The following is a 20473-nucleotide window of genomic DNA, read 5'->3' as shown; positions in this document are numbered from 1 at the left end:
AGCTGGAGGCAGTGTTCTGGCCCCAGGGCAGGGGCGGATTTAAAAAGTGGGAGAAGTCGGGTGTCCCTCGACACAGGGCACAGGGGATGCCCCCTAAAGGGGTGATGGGAACCAGGCCTTGTCGTGTGGGTGGCAGGTCCCCACTCCATGTCGGGAGCGATACTTTGGGAAACTGGCCCTTTAAGGACCACTGGCCATGCACCCAGCATGGGGCAGCCGTGACCTCCCCCAGCCCCGACAACAGCCCTGAGAGGCAGGGTCTGATCCCCACTTCACAGGTGGGGCCACCAAGGTTCAGAGTAATTGTCCTGGAACCACATAGCTGATCAGTGGGAGGGCTAGAATTCAGGTGTCAGAGCTGCCTGACACCCGGGGACAGGCTCCCTCCATCACCCCCACATCTTTACCATCCATGTGTCTGAATTATCCTATCCAGGGAGTTCCATGAGGCAGGTGGGGCAGGACTCAATGAACCCATTTTACAGACAAGGAAACAGACCAAGAAGGGGCGTGGCTTACCTGAAGTCACATGATTAATAAGTAGCGGAGTTGGTGAGAGTCAGAACAGAGGCCCCCGGAGCAGGGCAAGGGGACCAGCCATCCTGTGAGGGGCCGCTCCTGGGTGCCCTGCACTGAGCCAGAGGCTGTGTGGATACCTCCCCAGTCTGAGCTCCGTGGCACCGAGGACCGCAGGGACTGAGGAGGGTCATCGGAGTGTCCCCTACTTCCCCTCCCCCCCTTTGCCCGGGATCCAGGTAATTTTATGCCTGAGGTGAGCATCATTGTTGGGGCTTGACACATGGGGGTCAGAAACTGCAGGATTCAGGGGGTCCCAGGACGGAGGGGTGAGGGTGGGGGTGGGGGGTCCAGGAGGTGGCAACCACGGAGGACCGTGGGCATTCTGGAGCTGCAATCACTGGGGTGAGAAAACCACTCAGTGTGACAGTGGGGAGCAGGGCAAGATTGTTAGTGTCTCTGAGCCTCAGTTTACTCATCTGTAAAATGGGGAAATTAACACCCACCCTGCTGAGTTGCAGTGAGGATTAAATTATAAAATGCATGCCAAGAGTCTGGCAGAGTGGTCCCCCTTTTCTGTAAGGATTGCATGTGCTGTTGCACGTGAGAGTGTTGCAGACGCTGCTGCCCAGCTGGTGATCGTTGTAAGGAAATGTTAGATGCAGGAGCTGAAGGAATGATGTCATTTGTCTGGGGCTCAAGTTCTTGGTGCTGCCTCTATGAGGCTATTGGAAGTTACTAGAAGATTCAGCTCTGGTTTATCTTATAATAGCGCACACGGGTCCCCCAGCCCCCAACACAATAAAAACCCTTGTGTGTTTATGAAAGTCCCTTGTTTAGGACCTGAGAGGGTCTGGAAAACAGCCAAAGGAAAGAACACGCATCCTAAATCAAATCCCAGTGGTGCCACTTCCCAGCAGGGACTCACCTCTCTGAGCCTCGGTTTCCCATCTGGCAGAGAGGATGGCTTTAGAGCCCCAGCAGGTGGCAGACCCATCTGTCCACGCCCTTCTCTTGGTTCTGGAGAGGAAGCCATGCCGGGCAGAGCGAGCCGAGCGGAACCGCCCCGCGGGCAGGTCCTGCATCCTGCTTTGTCCCCCACTGTCTCTGTCTCCAGGTCTCTGTCTCCCCATTGTTCTTTGAGCCGCTTGTTCGTTCTCGTGTTGTAACAGACACATGGCGTGTCCCTCTCCCATCCCCATCCTCCTGCCACAGCACCTGGGCAACTGGGGACGCCCAGCTTCCCACCTCGGCTTTGTGAGCATAAAGGCAAACAGCTGCGCATGGAGCAGAGAAGGAGCCTCCAGGCTTTGGCAGAGAAACCAAGGCCTTTCTTAAGGTTTGGTTTGGCCAGGGAGGTGTAGGGTCAACTGAGGCACTTGAGCAGAGGGGCACTTGTTCTGCTGTACCATCCCTTGGACGTGAACTCTCCTCCAGCAAGGGCCACGCATTCTTTATTATTACTGTTACTATCATGTCCCTTCATTTCTGATATTATTACCTAGCTACTGAAGAGGGGCGAGCACCACACGTGGGCCCTTCAATCTGCACAACATCGTAGAAAGCATCATCGTAGTAAACATTATTCCCATTTTACAGAGGAAGAAACTGAGACCAGAGAGGGTCAGTGCCTAGGCCAAGGTCACACAGCCTGTCAGAAGTGGCCCAAGCCCATCGCCACTCTCCAGCCCTTTGAGGCTGCCTGCTGTTCCCGGGCTGACCTGGCAGAGGTTTCCCATGGGCAGCTGAGCCCCTGCGTCCCCGCTAGTCTGCAGGCAAGTGTCTGATCACAAAGAGCCCCAGCCGGCTGCAGACACCACATCCACAGGCGTGTGCCGTAGCCGGCTGGTGTAGACAGACTGGCCCCTGGGCTATTCGATGTGGTGGCAGGCATAGTTTGTATACTTCGTCCACATTGACCCTGGCTGTCTCCCCGACCCAGACAGTCAGTGCCTCCCAGGGACGACACCCCAGCCATCCTGCTCCCCGGCCACTGTTGTGCTGGGAGCAGGTGGGGGCAGGTAGGAAAGCCAGTGCCTGCACCAGGGGACACACAGGGACACCTGCTGTTAGAATTTAGCAGAAGTGGAATGGTATCTTTGTCAAGGACTGATCCTGTATTAGTTATCTATCACCATGTAACAAATTGCCCCAAAACGTGCTGGCTCAAAACAATAGCGTTTATGATCTCACAGTTTCTGTGGGTCAGGATCCAGTGTGGCTTAGTTGGGCCCTCTGCCTTGGGGGCTCAAAGGCTGCAATCAAGGTGTTAGCGGGGCTAAAGTCATGTTGAGGCTTGACCAGGGCAGCCCTGCGTTCAAGCTCAGTCACGTGGCTCTGGCAGGATTGCGCTCCTCGTGGGCTTGTGGACTGAGGGCCTCAGTTCCCTTCACGTGGTTGGCAGGAAGCCTCCCCCAGTTCCCTGCCATGTGGGCCTCTCCATAGCTCACAGCGTGGCAGCTGGCTTCATCAAGGTGAGCGAAGGAGAGGGAGAGGGAGAGAGTGCGGGGGAGAGAGAGGGAGAGAGGAGAGAGAAAGAAAAAGAGGGGCAGGGGAAGAGGTCTTTTCTAACAGCCCATCAGTTTTGCTGTTTTCTGTTGGTTGAAAGGAAGTCTCTGGGGAGACTTCCTACACTCAAGGGGAGGGAGTTACACAAGGGCGTGAACACCCGGGGTGGGGATTATCCGAGACATCTCAGAAGCCTGCCTGCCACGTACTTTTCCCGTATTTTCCTAATTCTCTATAAGGGATACCTACAGCTTTTGATATGGAGACAAAGAACTTTATTACAAAAATAAAAATGAAAAGTGTAATCATAAAATCCATGTCTTGTGACATGATGGAGTGAGGGCTGCCTCTCTAAGTTGTTTCCACTACGGTTTGAATCTGCTCCAATTTATTAGCCCTTCTGTCTGTGGGGATTTCGCTGTCTGTGGGTCATTCACTGTCACAGAAAGGGCTGCTCTGAACATCCTTGAACGTGTCTCCCGGTGTACGTGTGCAAAAGATTCTCCAAGAGTGGAATTGCTGGGTTTGGGGTGGGCTAATGTTTGACTTTACAAGATAACAGCAAGTTCTTTTACAAAATGCTTAACTTGACACTCCCATGAGCAGTGTGTTAAAGTTGCCTTTGAACCATATAGTCTATGATGTTGTTTTTCACCAATCAAATAGGTGTAAAACCCTGTCTCAAGGCTTTAATATTTCATTTCCTTCCTTATTAGTGAGGTGGAGCACCTCTTTATATGTTTATCATCCACTTGTGTTTCAATTTCTGTGAATGCCTGTTTGTATCTTTTGCCCTTTTTTTTTTCTATTGAGTTGTTTGTCTTTTTCATGTTGAGTAGCCTAAGTTTTGTTGTTTTTTTTTTTTTGAGCGAAGTAAGTCTTTATTTCTAGGATAAATAACCAGAAGTAGGATTTCTAGATTATATGTCTAACTTTATATGAAACTACCAAACTGTTTTCCAGAGTGGGCTTATCGTTTTGCTTTCTCACCAACAATGTATTCCAGGTGCTTTGCATCTTCTCCAGAACTTGGTATTGTCAGAGTTGTTTTAGCCATTCTAAAAGGTACGTGGTGGTACCCGGGCTTCCCTGGTGGCGCAGTGGTTGAGAATCTGCCTGCCAATGCAGGGGACGCGGGTTCGAGCCCTGGTCTGGGAAGATCCCACATGCCGCGGAGCAACTCGGCCCGTGAGCCACAATTGCTGAGCCTGCGCGTCTGGAGCCTGTGCTCGGCAACGAGAGGCCGTGATGGTGAGAGGCCCGCGCACCGCGATGAAGAGTGGCCCCCGCTTGCCACAACTAGAGAAGGCCCTCGCACAGAAATGAAGACCCAACACAGCCATACATACATACATACATACATAAAAAGAATGTAAGCAGACAAGAATAGCATTAAAAAAAAAAAAAAAATTAAAAGGTACGTGGTGGTACCTTATTGCCATTTTAATTTGCATCACCAATAGCTAACGATGTTGAACATTGTGTATGTGCTTATTTGCCACCTGCGTATCTTCTTTGGTGAAGTGTCTGTTCAAGTCCTTTGCCCATTTTTTAGTTGGGTTGTTTCTTACAATTGAGTTCTGAGAATTCTTTATATATTCTGAATGCTAGTCCCTAAGTTCTTTAAGTATTACGGATGCTAAGCCTTTGTAGGTTTTATGCTGTGAATATCTTCGTCTCAGATTATGCTTGCCTTTTCACTGTATAGAGTATTTTGATGAACAGAAGTTATTTATTTTCATCTAGTTGAATTTATCAATCTTTTCTTTCTTGTTTATGGATTTTGTGTCTTATTTAAGTAAGGTCATCAAGATGTCTCCAAAATCTTTTGAAAGATACAAATGCTCATTCATGATAAAAAGTCTCAGTAAACTAAGCATAGAGGAGATCTTCTTCAACTTGATAAAGAATATCTACAAAAGACTGACAGCTCACATCACACTTAATGGTGAGAAACTTGAAGTTTTCCACTAAAGTCAAGAACAAGGCAAATGTGTTCCCTCTCCCCACTGTTTTTCAACACAATATGGAAAGTCCTAGCTAATGGTTAAGACTAGAAAAGGGAATAAAAGGGATACCTACTGTGAAGAAATAAACTTTTTTTGTTCACCAATGACATGATCATCTATGTAGAAAAACCCAAAGAACTGACAAAAAAACTTCTGGAACTAGTAAGCAATTATAGCAATGTTGCAGAACACAAGTCAATGGCTTTCCTGTATACCAACAATGAACAAATGGAATTTGAAATTAAAAACACAATGCCATTTACATTTGACCCCTCCCAAATTAAATACTTAGGTATTAATCTAACAAAATATGTATAAAGTCTGTACAAGAAAAACTTCAAAACTCTGATGAAAGGTATTAAAGAAGAAGTAAAAAAATGGAGAGATATTTCATGTTCATGGGTAGGAAAACTCAATATTGTCAGTTCTTCCCAACTTGATCTGTAGATTCAGTGCAATCCCAATCAAAATCCCATCAAGTTATTTTGTGGATACCAACAGACTGATTCTAAAGTTTATATGGAGACACAAAACAAAGAAAACAAAACAAAAAAAACCAGAATAGCCAACAGAATATTGAAGAAGAACAAAGTTGGAGGGCTGACACTACCTGACTTCAAGACTTACTGTAAAGTAAATCAACTATACCCTAATAAAAATTATTTTTAGAAAAAGACTTAACTGTAAAGCTACAGTAATCAAGACAATGTGATATTAGCAAAGGAATAGACAAATGAAAGAATGGAATAGAATAGAGACCAGAAACGGCCATGCATAGATATAGCCAACTCGTCTTTAGATGTGGCACAGAGGATTTTTATGGCAGTGAAACTACTCGATATGGTACTATAATGGTGGATATATGTCATTACACATTTGTGCAAATCCACAGAATGTAAAACACCAAGAGGGAAACCTAATGTAGACTGTGGACTTTGGGTGATAATTATGTGTCAGTGTAGGGTCATCAATTCTAATGAATGTACCACTCTGAGGGAAGATGTTGATAATAGGGGAGGCTATACATGAGTTGGGGCGCAGGAGATATAGGGGAAATCTCTGTACCTTCCTCTCAATTTTGCTGTGAACCTAAAACTTCTCTAGAAAATGAGCTATTTTTTTTAAAAAGATGCAAAATTCTGTCTTTCTTAAGTCTTTAGTATATGATGTGAGGATGGGATCAATTTAATTATTTATTCAATGTAATCATTTTCCATATGGATAAGCAATTGTCCCAGCACCATTTATTACACAATCTTCACTTTCCCCGTTTATTTGCAAGACCACCTCTGTCATAGATCAAGTAGAATCTCTCTTAAGTTGCATCTGTCATTGTCTTTACCTAAGCCATTACAACACAATCCATGACTTTACAGTAAGTCATACCTGGTAGAGCAAGTCCCTCACCTTTTGCTTCTTTTTCTTACAAGGTACTTTGACTATCTTAGCCTCTTGGTTTTCCAAGTAAACCTTGGAATCAACTTGTCAAGTTCAAGTAAAACCGCAGAATTTCTCTGACCACATGAATCCATTTGGAGAGAATTCATACCATGATGATATTAAGCCTTCCTAACCATGTTCATGGTATTTCTTTGTTTTAATTTGGGTCTTCTCTAATTGATTTCAATAAGGTTTGATCATTTTTCTCCATAAAAGCCTTACACATCTTTTGTTAGGTTTATCCTAGGTACTTTACAGTATTTCTTCCTAATGTAAATTATATGCTAATAGTGTGGTTTTTGTCTAAAAATTAATTTTGTCTGATATTAATGTATCCATCCCAGCTCTCTTCTGGCTAATATTGGCTTAATGTATCTTTTTTCCTTTTTTTTTTAAAACTTCATCTTTCCTGGACCCTTGTATTTTAGGTTCATCTCTTATAAATAGCATGGAGCTGGATTTTATTTCTTTATCTAGTCCAAAACTCTCTTTTAACTAGTAACATTATTTATATTTATTTTGATTATTTATATATTTGAGTTTGTTTTTACCATTTGCTTTTTAGTTTTTAGTTGTCTATTTTTTTCTATGTTGTCTTTTTCTCTGTAATTGCCTTTTTGTATGGAATTATCTATTCTTTTTAAAAATTATTGCATTTTCTCCATGTATAGAAATTTATGAACTCCATTTTTATTCTTTTGGTGAATACTTTTACATTTTAATAATAAATTTTTAACTCTATAAAATCTAGAATTAAACACTATCTTAATTCTCTCTGCAATTGAAGACCTCATAACACTTTAACTATCATTACCTCTACCAGTTTACATTCTGCTCTTTTTTTTAATCTCACAATTTTGATATTTTTATAAACTTTTTTTTATACAGACAATATTTTTTAGATTTACCAAAATATTTACCATGTTATTTGTTCACCATTTTTTCTTGCATCCAGATGCTTCTGACATTAGGTATCTTCTTCTTAAAGTATGTCTTTAGAAGTCGCTTTAGTGAAAGTGTGTTGGTTTTAAAATATCAGTTTTTCTTCATCTGAAAATGTTTTTATTAAAATATAATTTTTTTTTTAAGATTTATTGATTTATTGATTGCTATGTTGGGTCTTCGTTTCTGTGCTAGGGCTTTCTCTAGTTGCGGCAAGCGGGGGCCACTCTTCATCGCGGTGCGCGGGGCCTCTCACTATCGCAGCCTCTCTTGTTGCGGAGCACAGGCTCCAGACGCGCAGGCTCAGCAATTGTGGCTCACGGGCCGAGTTGCTCCGCGGCATGTGGGATCTTCCCAGACCAGGGCGCGAACCTGTGTCCCCTGCATTAGCAGGCAGATTCGCAACCACTGCGCCACCACGGAAGCCCTAAAATATAATTTTTATGTACACAATTCTAAGTTAATAGTTATTTTTTCAAGATACTTTGAAGATATTATTCATCTCTCTTCTGGATTTCATTACTGCTGTTGTGAAGTCTACTTTCAATCTATTGATAATTATTATTCTTTTATAGGTGACCTGACTTTTCTTCTTTCTGGATACCTTTAAGATCTGTTTGTCTTTGGTATTCTTAACCACAGTGAGATGTGTGTGTGTGTGTGTATGTGTGTGTGTGTGTGTGTGTATGCAGAGAAGGGAATTCTTGGCAATTTCCCTTACTTTTCACATCTCAGCAGTGTTTTGAAAAGTATATTCTAACCATGATCCAGTTGTTTTGTAAGGGGAAGGTCCTTCAGAGTACTGTTTGTACTGTTTGTGTGATTCTTCATATATGCACAACACTGTGTGTGCATGTTTGTGTAGTATAAACCTCTGGGTGCACACATCACTCTATGCACACATCTGTGTGTGTGTGTCTTTTCCTAGTTCAAGCGTAACCTCTCCAGGTCAGGGGATTTTCTTTCTGTTCCTCACTACCTCCTGGCAACCTACCAGTACTCACTCCCATGGTCAGGGTCAGTCTGCCTGCCTTCTGGTGTCCACACTGGTGGGAAAAGGAAGAACGCTGGGGAGAGCAGTAGTGGGCCAGGCACTGCCTCACCGTGTCCCCCTGTCCTCCCCATCTGTCTCTTCCACAGCTCTGCCCCCAAGGACTGCACATCCTTTAGCATCAATGTTTCCCCAGGAGTGGTCGTGGATGTTGCCCACCGCCCTCCAGCCATGAAGAATCTCACAGGTTCCTCCAAGTGGCCCCTGGACCCTGGGCTGGAGGTGAGCCTGAAGATGACAGCTGCCAGCGACAGCACAGGTGACCGGAAGGTGAGTGTGGCAGCCGTGGGCTGGGATGTGTAGGAGGAGGTCAGCAGGTCATAACAGGTCAGCCACTCAATCGACCCAGAGCCCCAGCCCTCTGCAGGCTCTGCGGAGAATCAGTTCTTTTTCTCTCCCAGCTTCTGGTGGCTGCTGGTATTCCTAGACTTGTGGCCGCATCGCTCCAATCTCTGCCTCCGTGGTCCATTACCTCCTCCTCAACCTGTCAAATCTCCCTCTGCCTCACTCTTATAAGGACACTTGTCATTGGATTTAAGACCTGTCTGGATAATACAGGATGATCTCATTTCAAGATCCTTGATTACATCCGCAAAGATCTTTTTTTCCAAATAGGGTCAGATTCACAGGATCCAGGGATTAGGATGTGGCCATATCTTTTGGGGAATCACCATTCAACCCACTGTAGCCACATTGACTATAGATGGACTCAACAGGACCCTCCAGGATTCCCACAGGGATCTGGGATAACAACTACTTGTTCCCAGCAGGACAGGCCAAGCAGGATACCTCCTGGGGCAGAGTTGTTGCCTGCTGTAAGAATACAGACCTTGGGCATCAAAGCCGGTCAGCAAGGGTGCAATCAGAGAAAGCTTCCTGGGAGAAGTGGCAAGCTGATGGATGGTATCAGTGACCTGCTTAAGAGAGGAAAAGAGGAGCGAGAGCTCTACACAGAGGATGTGGCCTGTGTGCACACTCTGGATAAGAGAGGGTGAGATGTGTGTTGGGGAAGCTGAGGAAGAGCTGCATGGAAAGAAAGGAAGGTAGAAGGGAAGGTGAGGGAGAGAGGGAGCCAGTATTAGAGGGTTTGGCGTCAGAGACCTCATTCTCTTAGGACAACAGGAAGCCAATGAAAACCTTTCATCCAGGAGTAACAAGACCACATATGTATGTTAGAGAGACCCACTGGCTGCAGTGTAGTGAGTCAGTTAGATCTAGGCAGCAGACTGGGGGCAGGGCAACCAGTCAGGAGGCTGATGCCATGGTCCAGATGCAAGGTGACAGTGGCTGTGACATTTCCCTGGATTCCCACTATCTGCAGGACAGGTCGAGACACCTCAGTGCGACCTTCAGGAGCTCCCCTTCTTCTGGTGGCAGCTCTTTGGTTTTGCTTTGGGGAACTCCCCTCCATCATCTTGCTTAGAAGTGTGGTTCCTGACACTCTGCCCTCCTCTGGCCAGGCTGGGCCAATCAGATGGGTTCTTCCTGGATTTTTAACCTTGGGCAGTGGGAGTTGGTGTTGCCACTCTCCCTCCAATGCCTCTTCCACCACATCCCCATCTGCTGAACTCCTGCTGCCCTTCCAAGATCTACCTCAAAGGGTACCTCCCTGACACCATGCAGGCAGAGGAAGCCCCTGCCTCCCTGGTCCCCCAAAGGACCCTCTTGTATACATCATAGTCACTTGAGTGTTTTGCTCCCCTTCCACTCCCACCAGTTGGGGTGTTCCTAACAGGCTGGGCGCCTGTTCCTTGTCTCCTCAGCACCCTGCTGGCACATAGCAGGCCAGTTAGTGTTTGTTGAATGACTAAGGGAAATCATTAGTGGTTTGCTCCTGTCCTATAGGTTCAGGTTTCATACTATGGACCTGAGACCACTCCAGTTGAAGCTCTGCTCTACATCACCAGGGTCGGTAAGTGACACCAGGGATCTTGGAGCACCACCACTCTCCCTCCACACACACACCCATGCAAGGCATCTCTCCAGGAGAAACTACACCCTGAAGCTTACTTTAGACTGAGCAGAGAAAAGGATAATTTCTAGCCAGTCATGCATCTGGTAGTTCATAAGTATTCCTTCCCCAGTCAGTGAGCCCCGAATAGAGCTGGGGAGAGAGGGCATTTGCAGGAAGCTTCAATTACATCTCAAAATTTTATTTCTCAGCTTAGGAAGTGGTACGTGGATTTTCAACATATGAATCTCTATACCTTTTTGAAACCTCAAATATTTATGAGAAAAAGTAGATGATAAGACTGTTTTACACAATAATATAGACCAGTGTTCCCCAAATTCCATTATTTACATCCCATCTTCACCATTTTTGCCACATCAGTGATCTGCTTGTACTCATATTTATTTAGCATTCTTCTTTAAATAAAGTACATTTTTAACTTGACCTCATCTGGGGCAATAATATCATAATATTATTATTACTATTTAAACATGCATTAAATATATGAACAGCATGTGAAAGCTTCAGGTTTCTTTTCATTAATGAATTTCATTCATTTATTTCATTAATACACATTTTCATAATAATTATTATTATTGTTGTTGTTATTATTATATAGCACTTACTCTATGCCAGGCAGGGTGCCAAGCCTTTACATTTAAACCTTACAACAATCCAATGAAATTGGCACTATTATTACCACATTTTACAGATGAAGAAACTGAGGTACAAGAGGTAAAGGGACTTGCCCAAGATTACACAGCTGGTTAGCAAAGGAGCCAGGAAGTTCTGGCCACCAAGCGCTATGCTCTATGGCCCAGCATTGATACATGGCTATGGATATGTTTAAAAGGTCATCTAGGTCAATCTCATTCTGTGAGCTCACAAGGTCACTACACGATGTCATTGGAATGACCGTATAGTCATGCGTTCTGATGAGAGGGGAAGGATTCAGAAGCGAACATATGCTTTCTCAGCCATGCCATTTGGACAGAGCAGGGTATGTTTGGGGCTGTGGTTTGTCCCTGGTGCAGTCACACTACACAGAACAAAGAGCTAGGTGGGGTTGGAATAACCACTGTGTCCCCTACCCCAAAGTCACTGGGGGCTGGAGTTGGGGCCAGAGGCCTTTGAGAGCCTGGCAAGGTGTCCTTGCAGGGGCTTCGTACCATACATCCATTGGGGTAGCCGGGAACTCTTTCTGAGACCCCTGGGGGTGGCCAGACAGGCAGGGTCTGGTTGGCATCAGAGCTGTGGCAGGTCCTCCATGAGAGGGGAATGCGTGTGGTTAGAAGCCCCGGCTCTGCTGTCAGAATTGCAGCCAGACTTCTTCTTGGGAGACATGGGGGTGTCTTAGAACCTGTGTCTCCTCTGAACCGGTGAGAAAGAAGCCTTTGTGCAGATAGGTCTCCTGGGGAAAGGATTGTCCATCTGGGACCAGACTGAGTGCTCCCACCTTGCACCCTCGCTAACCCTCTCCTGTTACTCCCCGGGATTTCAGAAATCTCCTTGAACACGGACCACTGGCCAAATGAAGTCCACCGGAGGCAGGAAGGACCAGGTATGGCTCGACCTTGTCCGGCACCCCAAATGCTCCCGTAACTCCACTGGGTTCTCCTAGCGCGCCCCCTGGTGGTGATGAGGTGAACAGCGGTCTGTCGCATGTATTCATGTTAACAGTAAAAGAAACACAAATTTAAGAAGAACAGGAAGAAAAAAGAAAATTAAAATCACGAATACCATTACCGTTTTGGTTTACATAGGTCCCATCTATCCTACAAAACTAGATTTTCACGATTGTGGGTTCAGAGAATGTGTTGTCCCACAAACTGGAAACTAGACTCACCCAGTTCATGCACAGCAGAGAGAAAATTTGCAGGGAAGTCTCAACTCTGGCTCAAAAATCTCCTATACTATGGGGAATTCCCTGGCGGTCCAGTGGTTAGGACTCCACACTTTCACTGCAGGGGGCACAGGTTCGATTCCTGGTCTGGGAAATACGATCCCGCAAGCGCAAAGCGCAGCCAAAAAAAAAAAAAAAAAAATCCCCTATACTAGACTTTAGCGACTAGTGAGAGAGGTTCACATGGGGTGAATAATAGAGAAAAGAAGCAGGGGATGGAGGAGGGAAGGAGCCAGGTTGGGGAAGGGAATGTATGTTGCAGAAATATAGGGTGGTGTGGTATGCAGGTGATGAATCGTCTTAACTGGGGTGCGTGGATAAACCTCAGGGTGTCCCTGAAACCCCAAAGCTGCCTGCACATTTTTGTGCTGGTGTGCACTTTATTTTATTTTATTTTATTGATTGATTGATTGATTGATTATTATTTTGGCCTCACTGCGTGGCTTGCTGGATCTTAGTTCCCCGGCCGGGTAGTGAAAGCTCCGAGTCCTAACTGGACCGCCAGGGAATTCCCCATATGCTGGTGTGCACTTTAGGATGATATGACCTGTCAAAAATTAAGATCCCTTTGTGGGGTCAGTCAAAAGTGGGGGGAAGAATTATAGCTCTGGGAGTGGAATTCATCCTTGGGTCCCTCCCAAAACGCAGTCATTCCCTGGGGGAGAATGCTCTCCTACAAACAGAAGATGTCATCACTATTAGATTCCCGCTGGGAGGGGCTGCTCAATTTGCTTTCATCTTTGGGCAGACAGTAACCAGCTGCTAAGAACAGTGCCCACACTTTGGTGAACGAGTAATTAAGAGTTCTCAGAAGAGGAGCTATTTAGATTTGAATCTAGACACAAATATTTAGCTCAGTTTGGTTTGCTAATCCAACAGTTTTTAAAAGCTGTTGAAATCAATTTTACTGTCTTGGGCTCCTTTTTTTAAGTGGATGAATGGAATTTGTTTATGACTTTTGGAGCAGGCAAAAATCCACTCTTGGGACCAAAAAATTACCTGATGTGGGAACAAAATGTGTAAATCACACAAGGGTATCGAGGTGCTAGGGCAAGGTGGCTGGGCTTTCCCAGGAGTTGGAGGGACATACACAGGATCCTAAGTGTGCCCCATCTCTGCTGGGTGTCCACAGAGGACCTGGACCTGGGGCCCTCATGGGCAGGGCGCCATCCTGCTTGTGAACTGTGACAGAGACAGTCCCATATCTTCCACTGTGGACTGCGAGGATGACCAGCTTGACAGCAAAGGTAAAGACCCCCCAAGAACCAATGGGAATAGAGCTTTGCCTTTTTGTGAAGCCTTTTGTCCTGAGCCTTGTAACAACCCTCAGAAACCAGGGTTATTGGAAGCGTGTTCTTGTTAACATGCCCGTTATGGAGGTGAAGGAATGGACAGGGGTCCTGAGAGGGCAAGTAACCTGCCCAAGGTCACACAGCAGCCAGGGAAGAGCTGGGAGCAATGCTGAGTCTCCCAGTGCCTCCTCCAGGGCCCAATTTCCATCCCCAGCCCGTTGACCAACCCAAACTTCTGCTCTTGGGTCAAACCTCGGCCCAAAATAATTCAAAATGAAAGCCTGACTAGAGCCCCAAATTCACTTCAGAGCAGCCCTGAGCCCCTGCCATAGGCTGGGCACTGCTCGGACCAGTTCAGAATTCTTAACTCATTTGATCCTTCCGCTCAAGTTTCAGAAGTATGTATGGTCCTCACCCCCACTTTACAGATGGAAAAACTGAGGTATGGGGAAGTTAAGCAATTTGCTCTGGGTCACACAGCTAGTAAGTCACAGGCTCAGGATTTGAACCTGGGCATCCCAACACCAGGGCAGGTTTAGGGGCACAAGTTGGGCGCAGAGTCCCTGCTGGCACACCTCTGAGGCGTGGCCAGGGTGGAAGACCTGCACGGGTGGAAGACCTGCACTGGAGGAGGGCGCTGGGGGGGGGGGGGGGCGGGATCATTTGGCCAGGGCAGCAGCTGCCGCCTTCCTGGGGAGTTGCTAGAATGGCCTAGAAATGGATGCATTTTAAAGTTGCGTAGAGTTGGCCTGGCCTGATGCCAGGGAGCAGCCTCTACACGGTGCCTGGCACCCAGTAATAATCAAACAGCCCGTATGTACCCTCCCAGGATGCTGGGCGCTGTAATATGCACTTTACACATGTGACTGTACCCTTCCCTCCGCGTGGGCTCTGCGCTTAGCCCTGTGTATTTACGAGGAAGCAGAGGCATGGAGAGCTGAAATACCTCCCCAAGCTCACACAGATCCAGGGTTCAAACCCCGCCCACTCCAGTGCCCTTGACCACGTGACTCTTGTCCAGCCTCTGACTCTCGTCCAGCTTCAATCTCCCCAAGCCTTTGCCGGCCACTATTCAGGTTGGCTCACTTCCCACGCAGGCCCCGGGGAGAAACCTTTCCACTCATTCACCCCACAAATAATTATTGAGCACCTGCCTTGTGCTAGGCATTGTTCTAGATGCTTCTCGGAGCTGGGAATAGAGCAACAAACAAGATAAATGTAATTTCTGCTTTGGCGAGTGTACATCCTAAGCTCATCCTAGTGGGAGAGGACCAAAACCTTGAATTCCTTTAATTCTAAAATGAAAAATATTGTTTAAATACTGGAAAGAGCATAAGGAAAATAAAGCCAGGTGACGTGATGAAGGGTGGTCTTGGTGAGGGGGGCGTAGTCTCAGGGGCCTGCGTCTCAGGCCACGCCCTTCTCATTCCAGACCTGAAGGACATGTCCTTGGTGACCCTGAGCACGAAGACACCCAGGGACTTCTTCAGCAAGCACCAGCTGGTGCCCCATGTGGCCAAATCTGAGATGGACAAAGTCAGGGTGTTTCGAGCCAAAGGTGAGTCGCCCTTGGCCGTCACCTTGGTGTTCCCTTCCCACCCCAGCCAATGGGACTCAGCCCCTTCACACACACTTCAGTGAATAATTCCCGAGCACCTACCCTGTGCCAGGTTCTAAGAACCGAGGATGCAGCAGTGAGCAAGATGGACACCTCTGCCCGTTACCCTGTAGAAAGGGCACAGACAAAATGCAGGCAAACAAGATGATGTCTGGGGCTGGATGAGCACTGAGAAGGAAATGACCTCCCTCCCAAGGACTGTTGTAGTTGTTCTCTGTGTGTCTGTCTCTGTCACACACACACACACATACACAGGACTGTTGTTTACAGAGGTTTTTGAATCCAAGCTGACTGCACATAGTAATTGTAACATGTAATAATTTGTTCTCCAACAACCTGCTAATCAGAGACATCAGTAACTTCTCAGCAGCTTGCGAGCACCTGCCACTGAGCGCCGGGCTCGGTTCTAGGCACAGGGCACGGAGCAAAGAACAAAACAAAGTCCCTGCCCTCATGTCACTTTCATCTCAGCGGGTTGAGAGCAATGATATGTAAAATCATTAAAGTGTCTAGTGCCTCAGACGGCATTAAATGCTACACAGAAGGATGCAACAGCCAAGAGGAAGAGAACGAGGGGTGTGAGGAAGGGGGGCCGGGGAAGGCTTCCCCCAGAAGGTGTCATTGAGCAGACGGAGGTGTGGGAACACCCAGGGGAAGGGCACTCCTGGCAGAGGAAACCACAAGTGCAAAGGCCTTGAGGTAGGATGTGCCCATGGGCTTGAGGAATGTAGGGAGGCCGGCTCTGCTGGAGTGCATCAGGCAAGGGTTAAGCGGGGGATGAGGGTGGAGAAGAAAGGCCAGAGGGGAAGGGGCTGGGACAGGGAGGCAGGAAATGACTGTGGCTTTTAGTCTGTGGGAGGTGGGGGGCCATCTGAGGGCTGTGCAGAGGCGCAACTTGATCTGACTTCCATTCAAACCACAGCGATTAGACTGACATTGGTTTGGCCACAAACCAACTCCTTGCCTCTGTGGAGGTATCACCTCCTCCAGGAAGCCTTCCCTGACCTTCCAGAACTTACTACTCTCTGTAATTTTGACTGTCTTTGCTCCTCCCTACTTACCCAGGAGATTGTGCACTCCCTGGGGACCAGGACAGTGACAGTCGCCCTGGTCTTTCCAGGTGTCAGCTGAGAGCAGGTGATAGGGAGTGAATGGATGGATGAACGAATGAATGAACTATAATGTATATTGGACTTTCTGTAAAGTTGTGAATGACTCAGGCAACCTCATCACTCCATTCCTGGACCTCCATCGGGAGGGTGAGGGCGGGGCCTTTACTCCCTTCCTCCTGAGGGGAGGCTCCTGCCAGATCCAGCTGTGAGGGGTCCTTAGGGGTGAGATGCCACGGCCTTGGGAAGGCATCACACACCAAGAAGACAAGGTCTCAGAAGTAGGGACGCAGACCTGAGCCTCCCCTGCTCTCTCCCAGCAGACAAACAGCCCTCCAGGTACGGCATGATCCTGGGGCCACAGCACCCCTGTCACCCCCTGGAGCTCCAGGGTGGCCATCACAGCACAGACTTCCATGTGGAGGGCCTGGCTCTCCCAGACGCCAGCTTCCCAGGGCTCGTTTCCCTCAATGTGTCCCCGCTGGACACGTCCAACCCGGTAGGCCAAGCGGGGGGATCTGGGCTTCCAGGCTCTGGCCCAGCTGGGGAGGGGCGCCAAACAGCCACTGGGAAGCGGTAGGTGCTGGGCGCTGGCTGCCGTGACAGCTCCTCCCCTGCGCCTCCCCCTGCAGGAGCTCCCCAAGGCCCTGGTTTTCCACGACAGCGTGGTCTTCCACGTGGCCCCCTGGATCATGACCCCCACACTCAGCCCCCGAAGGGGGTGTATGTGTGCAGGCGAGGGGCCCTGGAGGGCTGAGGGCGGGGCACAGACACACCCCCAGGCAGAGCCCTGGACCAGGAGCCCATCACGCACTTGCTGTGTAAATGGGGAAAAGGTGACATCTGTGCTATGACTTGCTGAGGGCTGAGGCTTGTTAAGAACCATAAAAAGGTCAGGAAAATCATTATTGGTGGTGTTTCCGTGTCACTATCCTGCCCTGAGGCAGGCCAAGGGCTGCTTTAGCTCCTGGGGGCCTCTAGAGTTGGCCAGACCTGGAAGATGAGAACCCCGAGTCCCTGGGTGAGGCCTCCAGGGTTCCTCAGAGGGCAGCCTGTGAGCCTTCTGCACCAGGAACCCCTGGGCACTCATTTACAATGCACGTTCCGGGCCAGCCTCTGAACTGCTGGGTCTCGACTCTGGGGGCGGGACGGGGCCCAGCTGTGTTTTCGCAAGTTGCCGGGGGAGGCTCGGCATCCCTCCCGCAGTCTGAGAGCCCCTGCTAACCATGCGGGGTCACAGGGGGACCTTCCCCTCTCCTCTTCCCATTGCTTTGGGGCAGAAGGGGTGAGAATGTAACCCCGTGGTCAGGATGCAGGCTGGAAGCCAGCAAGGCCTGGGTTCGAATCCAGATGGCGTGACCTTGACCTCTGACCTCCTCATTCTGTCTCCTCCTCGGTGGAAGGCTGCCCGCTAGTTCTCCTCCTGGGTTGTTACCAGAGTTCAATGAGCTAAGCTCGCTAAGAGCAAAGAGACAGGGTGAGCTGCGGTCTCTGTCCAGGCTCCAGGTGTCTTGGAGCACCCGCTGTGCCCCTCCCCCACTCCACCCAGCCCTGAGCTCCTGCTCCATCCCTAGAGACACCCCAGGGGTCCAGCTTGCCCCCTTGGAGGCCAGCCAAGGCCACTAAGGAGATTGTTCTTTCTGTTCTTTCTAGGTTATTTGAAAATGAGGATTTCCTGAAGTCAGGGGCTGCTCTGGCCAAGAAAGTCAGGTGCAAGCTGATGGTCTGTGCCAAGGAGGAGAGCATGAATGACCGGTGGATGCAGGTGCGTGGCCCGGGCGCACAGGAGGCGCATCCCTGAGGGTCAAGGGACACGGGGACCTGGGCTCCTAGGGCTCGGCCGAGCACCTGGCTGGCCACCCTTCCTCAGACAGGCAGGGGGTTAGGAGCCTCTGAGGGTCCTCGCAGACGGAGGGCTCAGGCAAGTGACTCCGCGGCCACGTCATGCCCGCCGTGGTCACCAAGATGACCACATTCCTGCTTGAAAGGTCTCAGACAACTTCAGGAAATTGAGGAAATGCTGCAAAGCTCAGGGGGCTGGAGCTCAACCATTCTCCCTAGCAACCTCCCTCCAAGCCAGCCTTCCCGGGCTCGGCCACCAGGCCAGGCCACACCCCTGCTCCAGCACTTTCCATGGCTCCCATCTCCTCCTCCTCAGCTTGCCTCTCAATCTGGCTGTCCCACACTGGCCACACTGGATCACCATTCCGTCTCTGTGCCAGGCTCCCCCTCCACCCCGTCGTGCCATGAGCCCCCTGAGGGCAGAGAGGGAGTCTCATTCAGCTCATCACCCAGAACCTGGCACTGGGTGGTGCCAGTGGGCAGTTGGCGGGCTGACCGAGCCTCCGTGCCTCTCCTTCCATGCTGCCCGCCCTGCTCCCACCCCATCCCATAGCCCTGCTCCTTCTCTCCAGCCGCCCTCCCCATTCCCACCCCCACGTCCAAATCAGTCCTGTCCAATCCCAGCTCGAATCCCCTCCATAAATGTCCTCAATCCCTCCAGCGGGGAATTCATTCCTCTTTCTTCTAAACCTCCAAATAATACCCTCTCTTCCTTTCTCATCCTTCCATCTGTGTTAAATCAGGTTGAACCAGAAGAAATGGCTGATATGCCACCATTTTTTACCTCCAAGAATGGCAATTTCGGATGGTTCAGCTAATAGTGATGTGTCCAACATCACGCCTGCCTGCTAAAATACAGGCAGGATGTGTACTCGATTCATTTCTGCGCCCTCCCCGTCTCTGCCCCATGGGCTTGGCTGGGGCCTCACCTGCCCTCCTTTGGGGCAGAGCTACCTCTGCCCTCCAGCCTCAGCTCAGCAACGCTCCTTCTCTTTTTTTTAAATTAATTTTTATTGGAGTATAGTTGCTTTGCAATGTTGTGTTAGTTTCTGCTGTACAGCAAAGTGAATCAGTTACACATATACATATATCTTCTCTTAGATTCCCTTCCCTTTTAGGTCACCACAGAGCATTGAGTAGAGTTCCCTGTGCTATAAAGTAGGTTCTTTTTAAGAACTCTCCTCTGACCCGTCCCAACTGAATCAGGAGTCCCTCTTCCGTGTTCCCGAAGACCCCTCACCTCCCTCCCATCACCTCCTAGCACCAGGTGGTGAGTGCCCAGCTCCTGGATCTCCCCTCGAGGACAGGCTCGTACACCATGGGTACCTGGCATCTGGCCCGGCACTCACCAGGAGCGAGAGTGAAGGGCACGCCATTGCTTCCACTACACGTTGGTTCAAACACAGGACAGTAAGCTCTGCTTTCCTGGAGCCCCTCCTCTGGAGTTGAATGTCCCACGTGCGCTTGCCCTTGACTGCAAGGGGGAGAGTGTCGATGGTTCCCCACCCCCATCCCTGCGCTGGGGGTTGAGACCCCGGCAGCGTGTGTAACAGCCTCCCCTCCACTCGCTCTTCACAGGATGAGATGGAGATCGGCTACATCCAAGCCCCACACAAAATGCTGCCCGTGGTCTTTGACTCCCCAAGGAACAGAGGCCTGAAGGATTTCCCCATCAAATGCGTGCTGGTACGTACTAGGCGGGGATGGGCACCAGCGCTGAAACCCTTGCCTTGAGGCCTCCTTCCTCATTTTCTGTCTCCCACCCCCTCCTGCTGCTGAGCGCCCTGCAGGTGTGCGTCCTGCCCAAGCAGCCATCACACAGGTGGCCGGGGCATTTCTGTTATGTGATGAGATCTGGCTCTTCCTTTCCCAAAGCCCTTTCTGGCCATGAGCTCACTTTGTCCTCAGGAAAACCCTGCCGAGGACATAAGTCCTCCCCACAGATGCTCTTGCTCTTGGGACTTCCCTGGCGGCCCAGTGGATAAGACTTCACGCTTCCACTGCAGGGGGCACGGTTTCCATCCCTGGTCAGAGAGCTAAGATCCCACATACTGTGCAATGCGGCCAAAAAAAAAAAAACAAAGATGCTCTTGCTGGAAGGTGGGGGTAGGGCCAGGACCAGAACCTTCCCCAATGTCCAGCTGGAGGCTCTGTCTTTTGGGTGGGAGTCTGGTCTTTGGGGGGCTCCTTCTGGGACATGGGGATGTTCAGGATCAGAGTGGTCATTTCCTCGGTGTGACTTTATCAGCCAAGGTCTCTACATGTGTTTGGGGGGTGGGGCGAGGGTGACAT

At 49.1% G+C, this 20473-nt stretch overlaps 1 protein-coding gene across 1 annotated transcript in view; it reads left to right on the top strand.

Moving 5' to 3' along the window:
* Positions 1-8177: 8177 nt before the first annotated feature.
* Positions 8178-20473, top strand: part of LOC309642538 (protein-arginine deiminase type-4-like) — a gene marked incomplete at its 5' end in the record, with an annotated part of 28983 nt that continues 16687 nt past the window's right edge. Inside the window, 11 exon segments of the mRNA XM_082424180.1 lie at positions 8178-8219; positions 8344-8736; positions 10312-10378; positions 11941-11978; positions 13453-13567; positions 15045-15170; positions 16660-16838; positions 16972-17038; positions 17041-17074; positions 17993-18104; positions 19760-19867. Of these exon segments, the coding sequence (XP_082280306.1) occupies positions 8178-8219; positions 8344-8736; positions 10312-10378; positions 11941-11978; positions 13453-13567; positions 15045-15170; positions 16660-16838; positions 16972-17038; positions 17041-17074; positions 17993-18104; positions 19760-19867 (1281 nt within the window).

Source organism: Balaenoptera physalus (assembly GCF_965194825.1).
Source record: "Balaenoptera physalus genome assembly, chromosome: 1".
Taxonomy (NCBI): Eukaryota; Metazoa; Chordata; class Mammalia; order Artiodactyla; family Balaenopteridae; genus Balaenoptera; species Balaenoptera physalus.
This window is presented reverse-complemented; position numbering and strand designations above follow the sequence as displayed.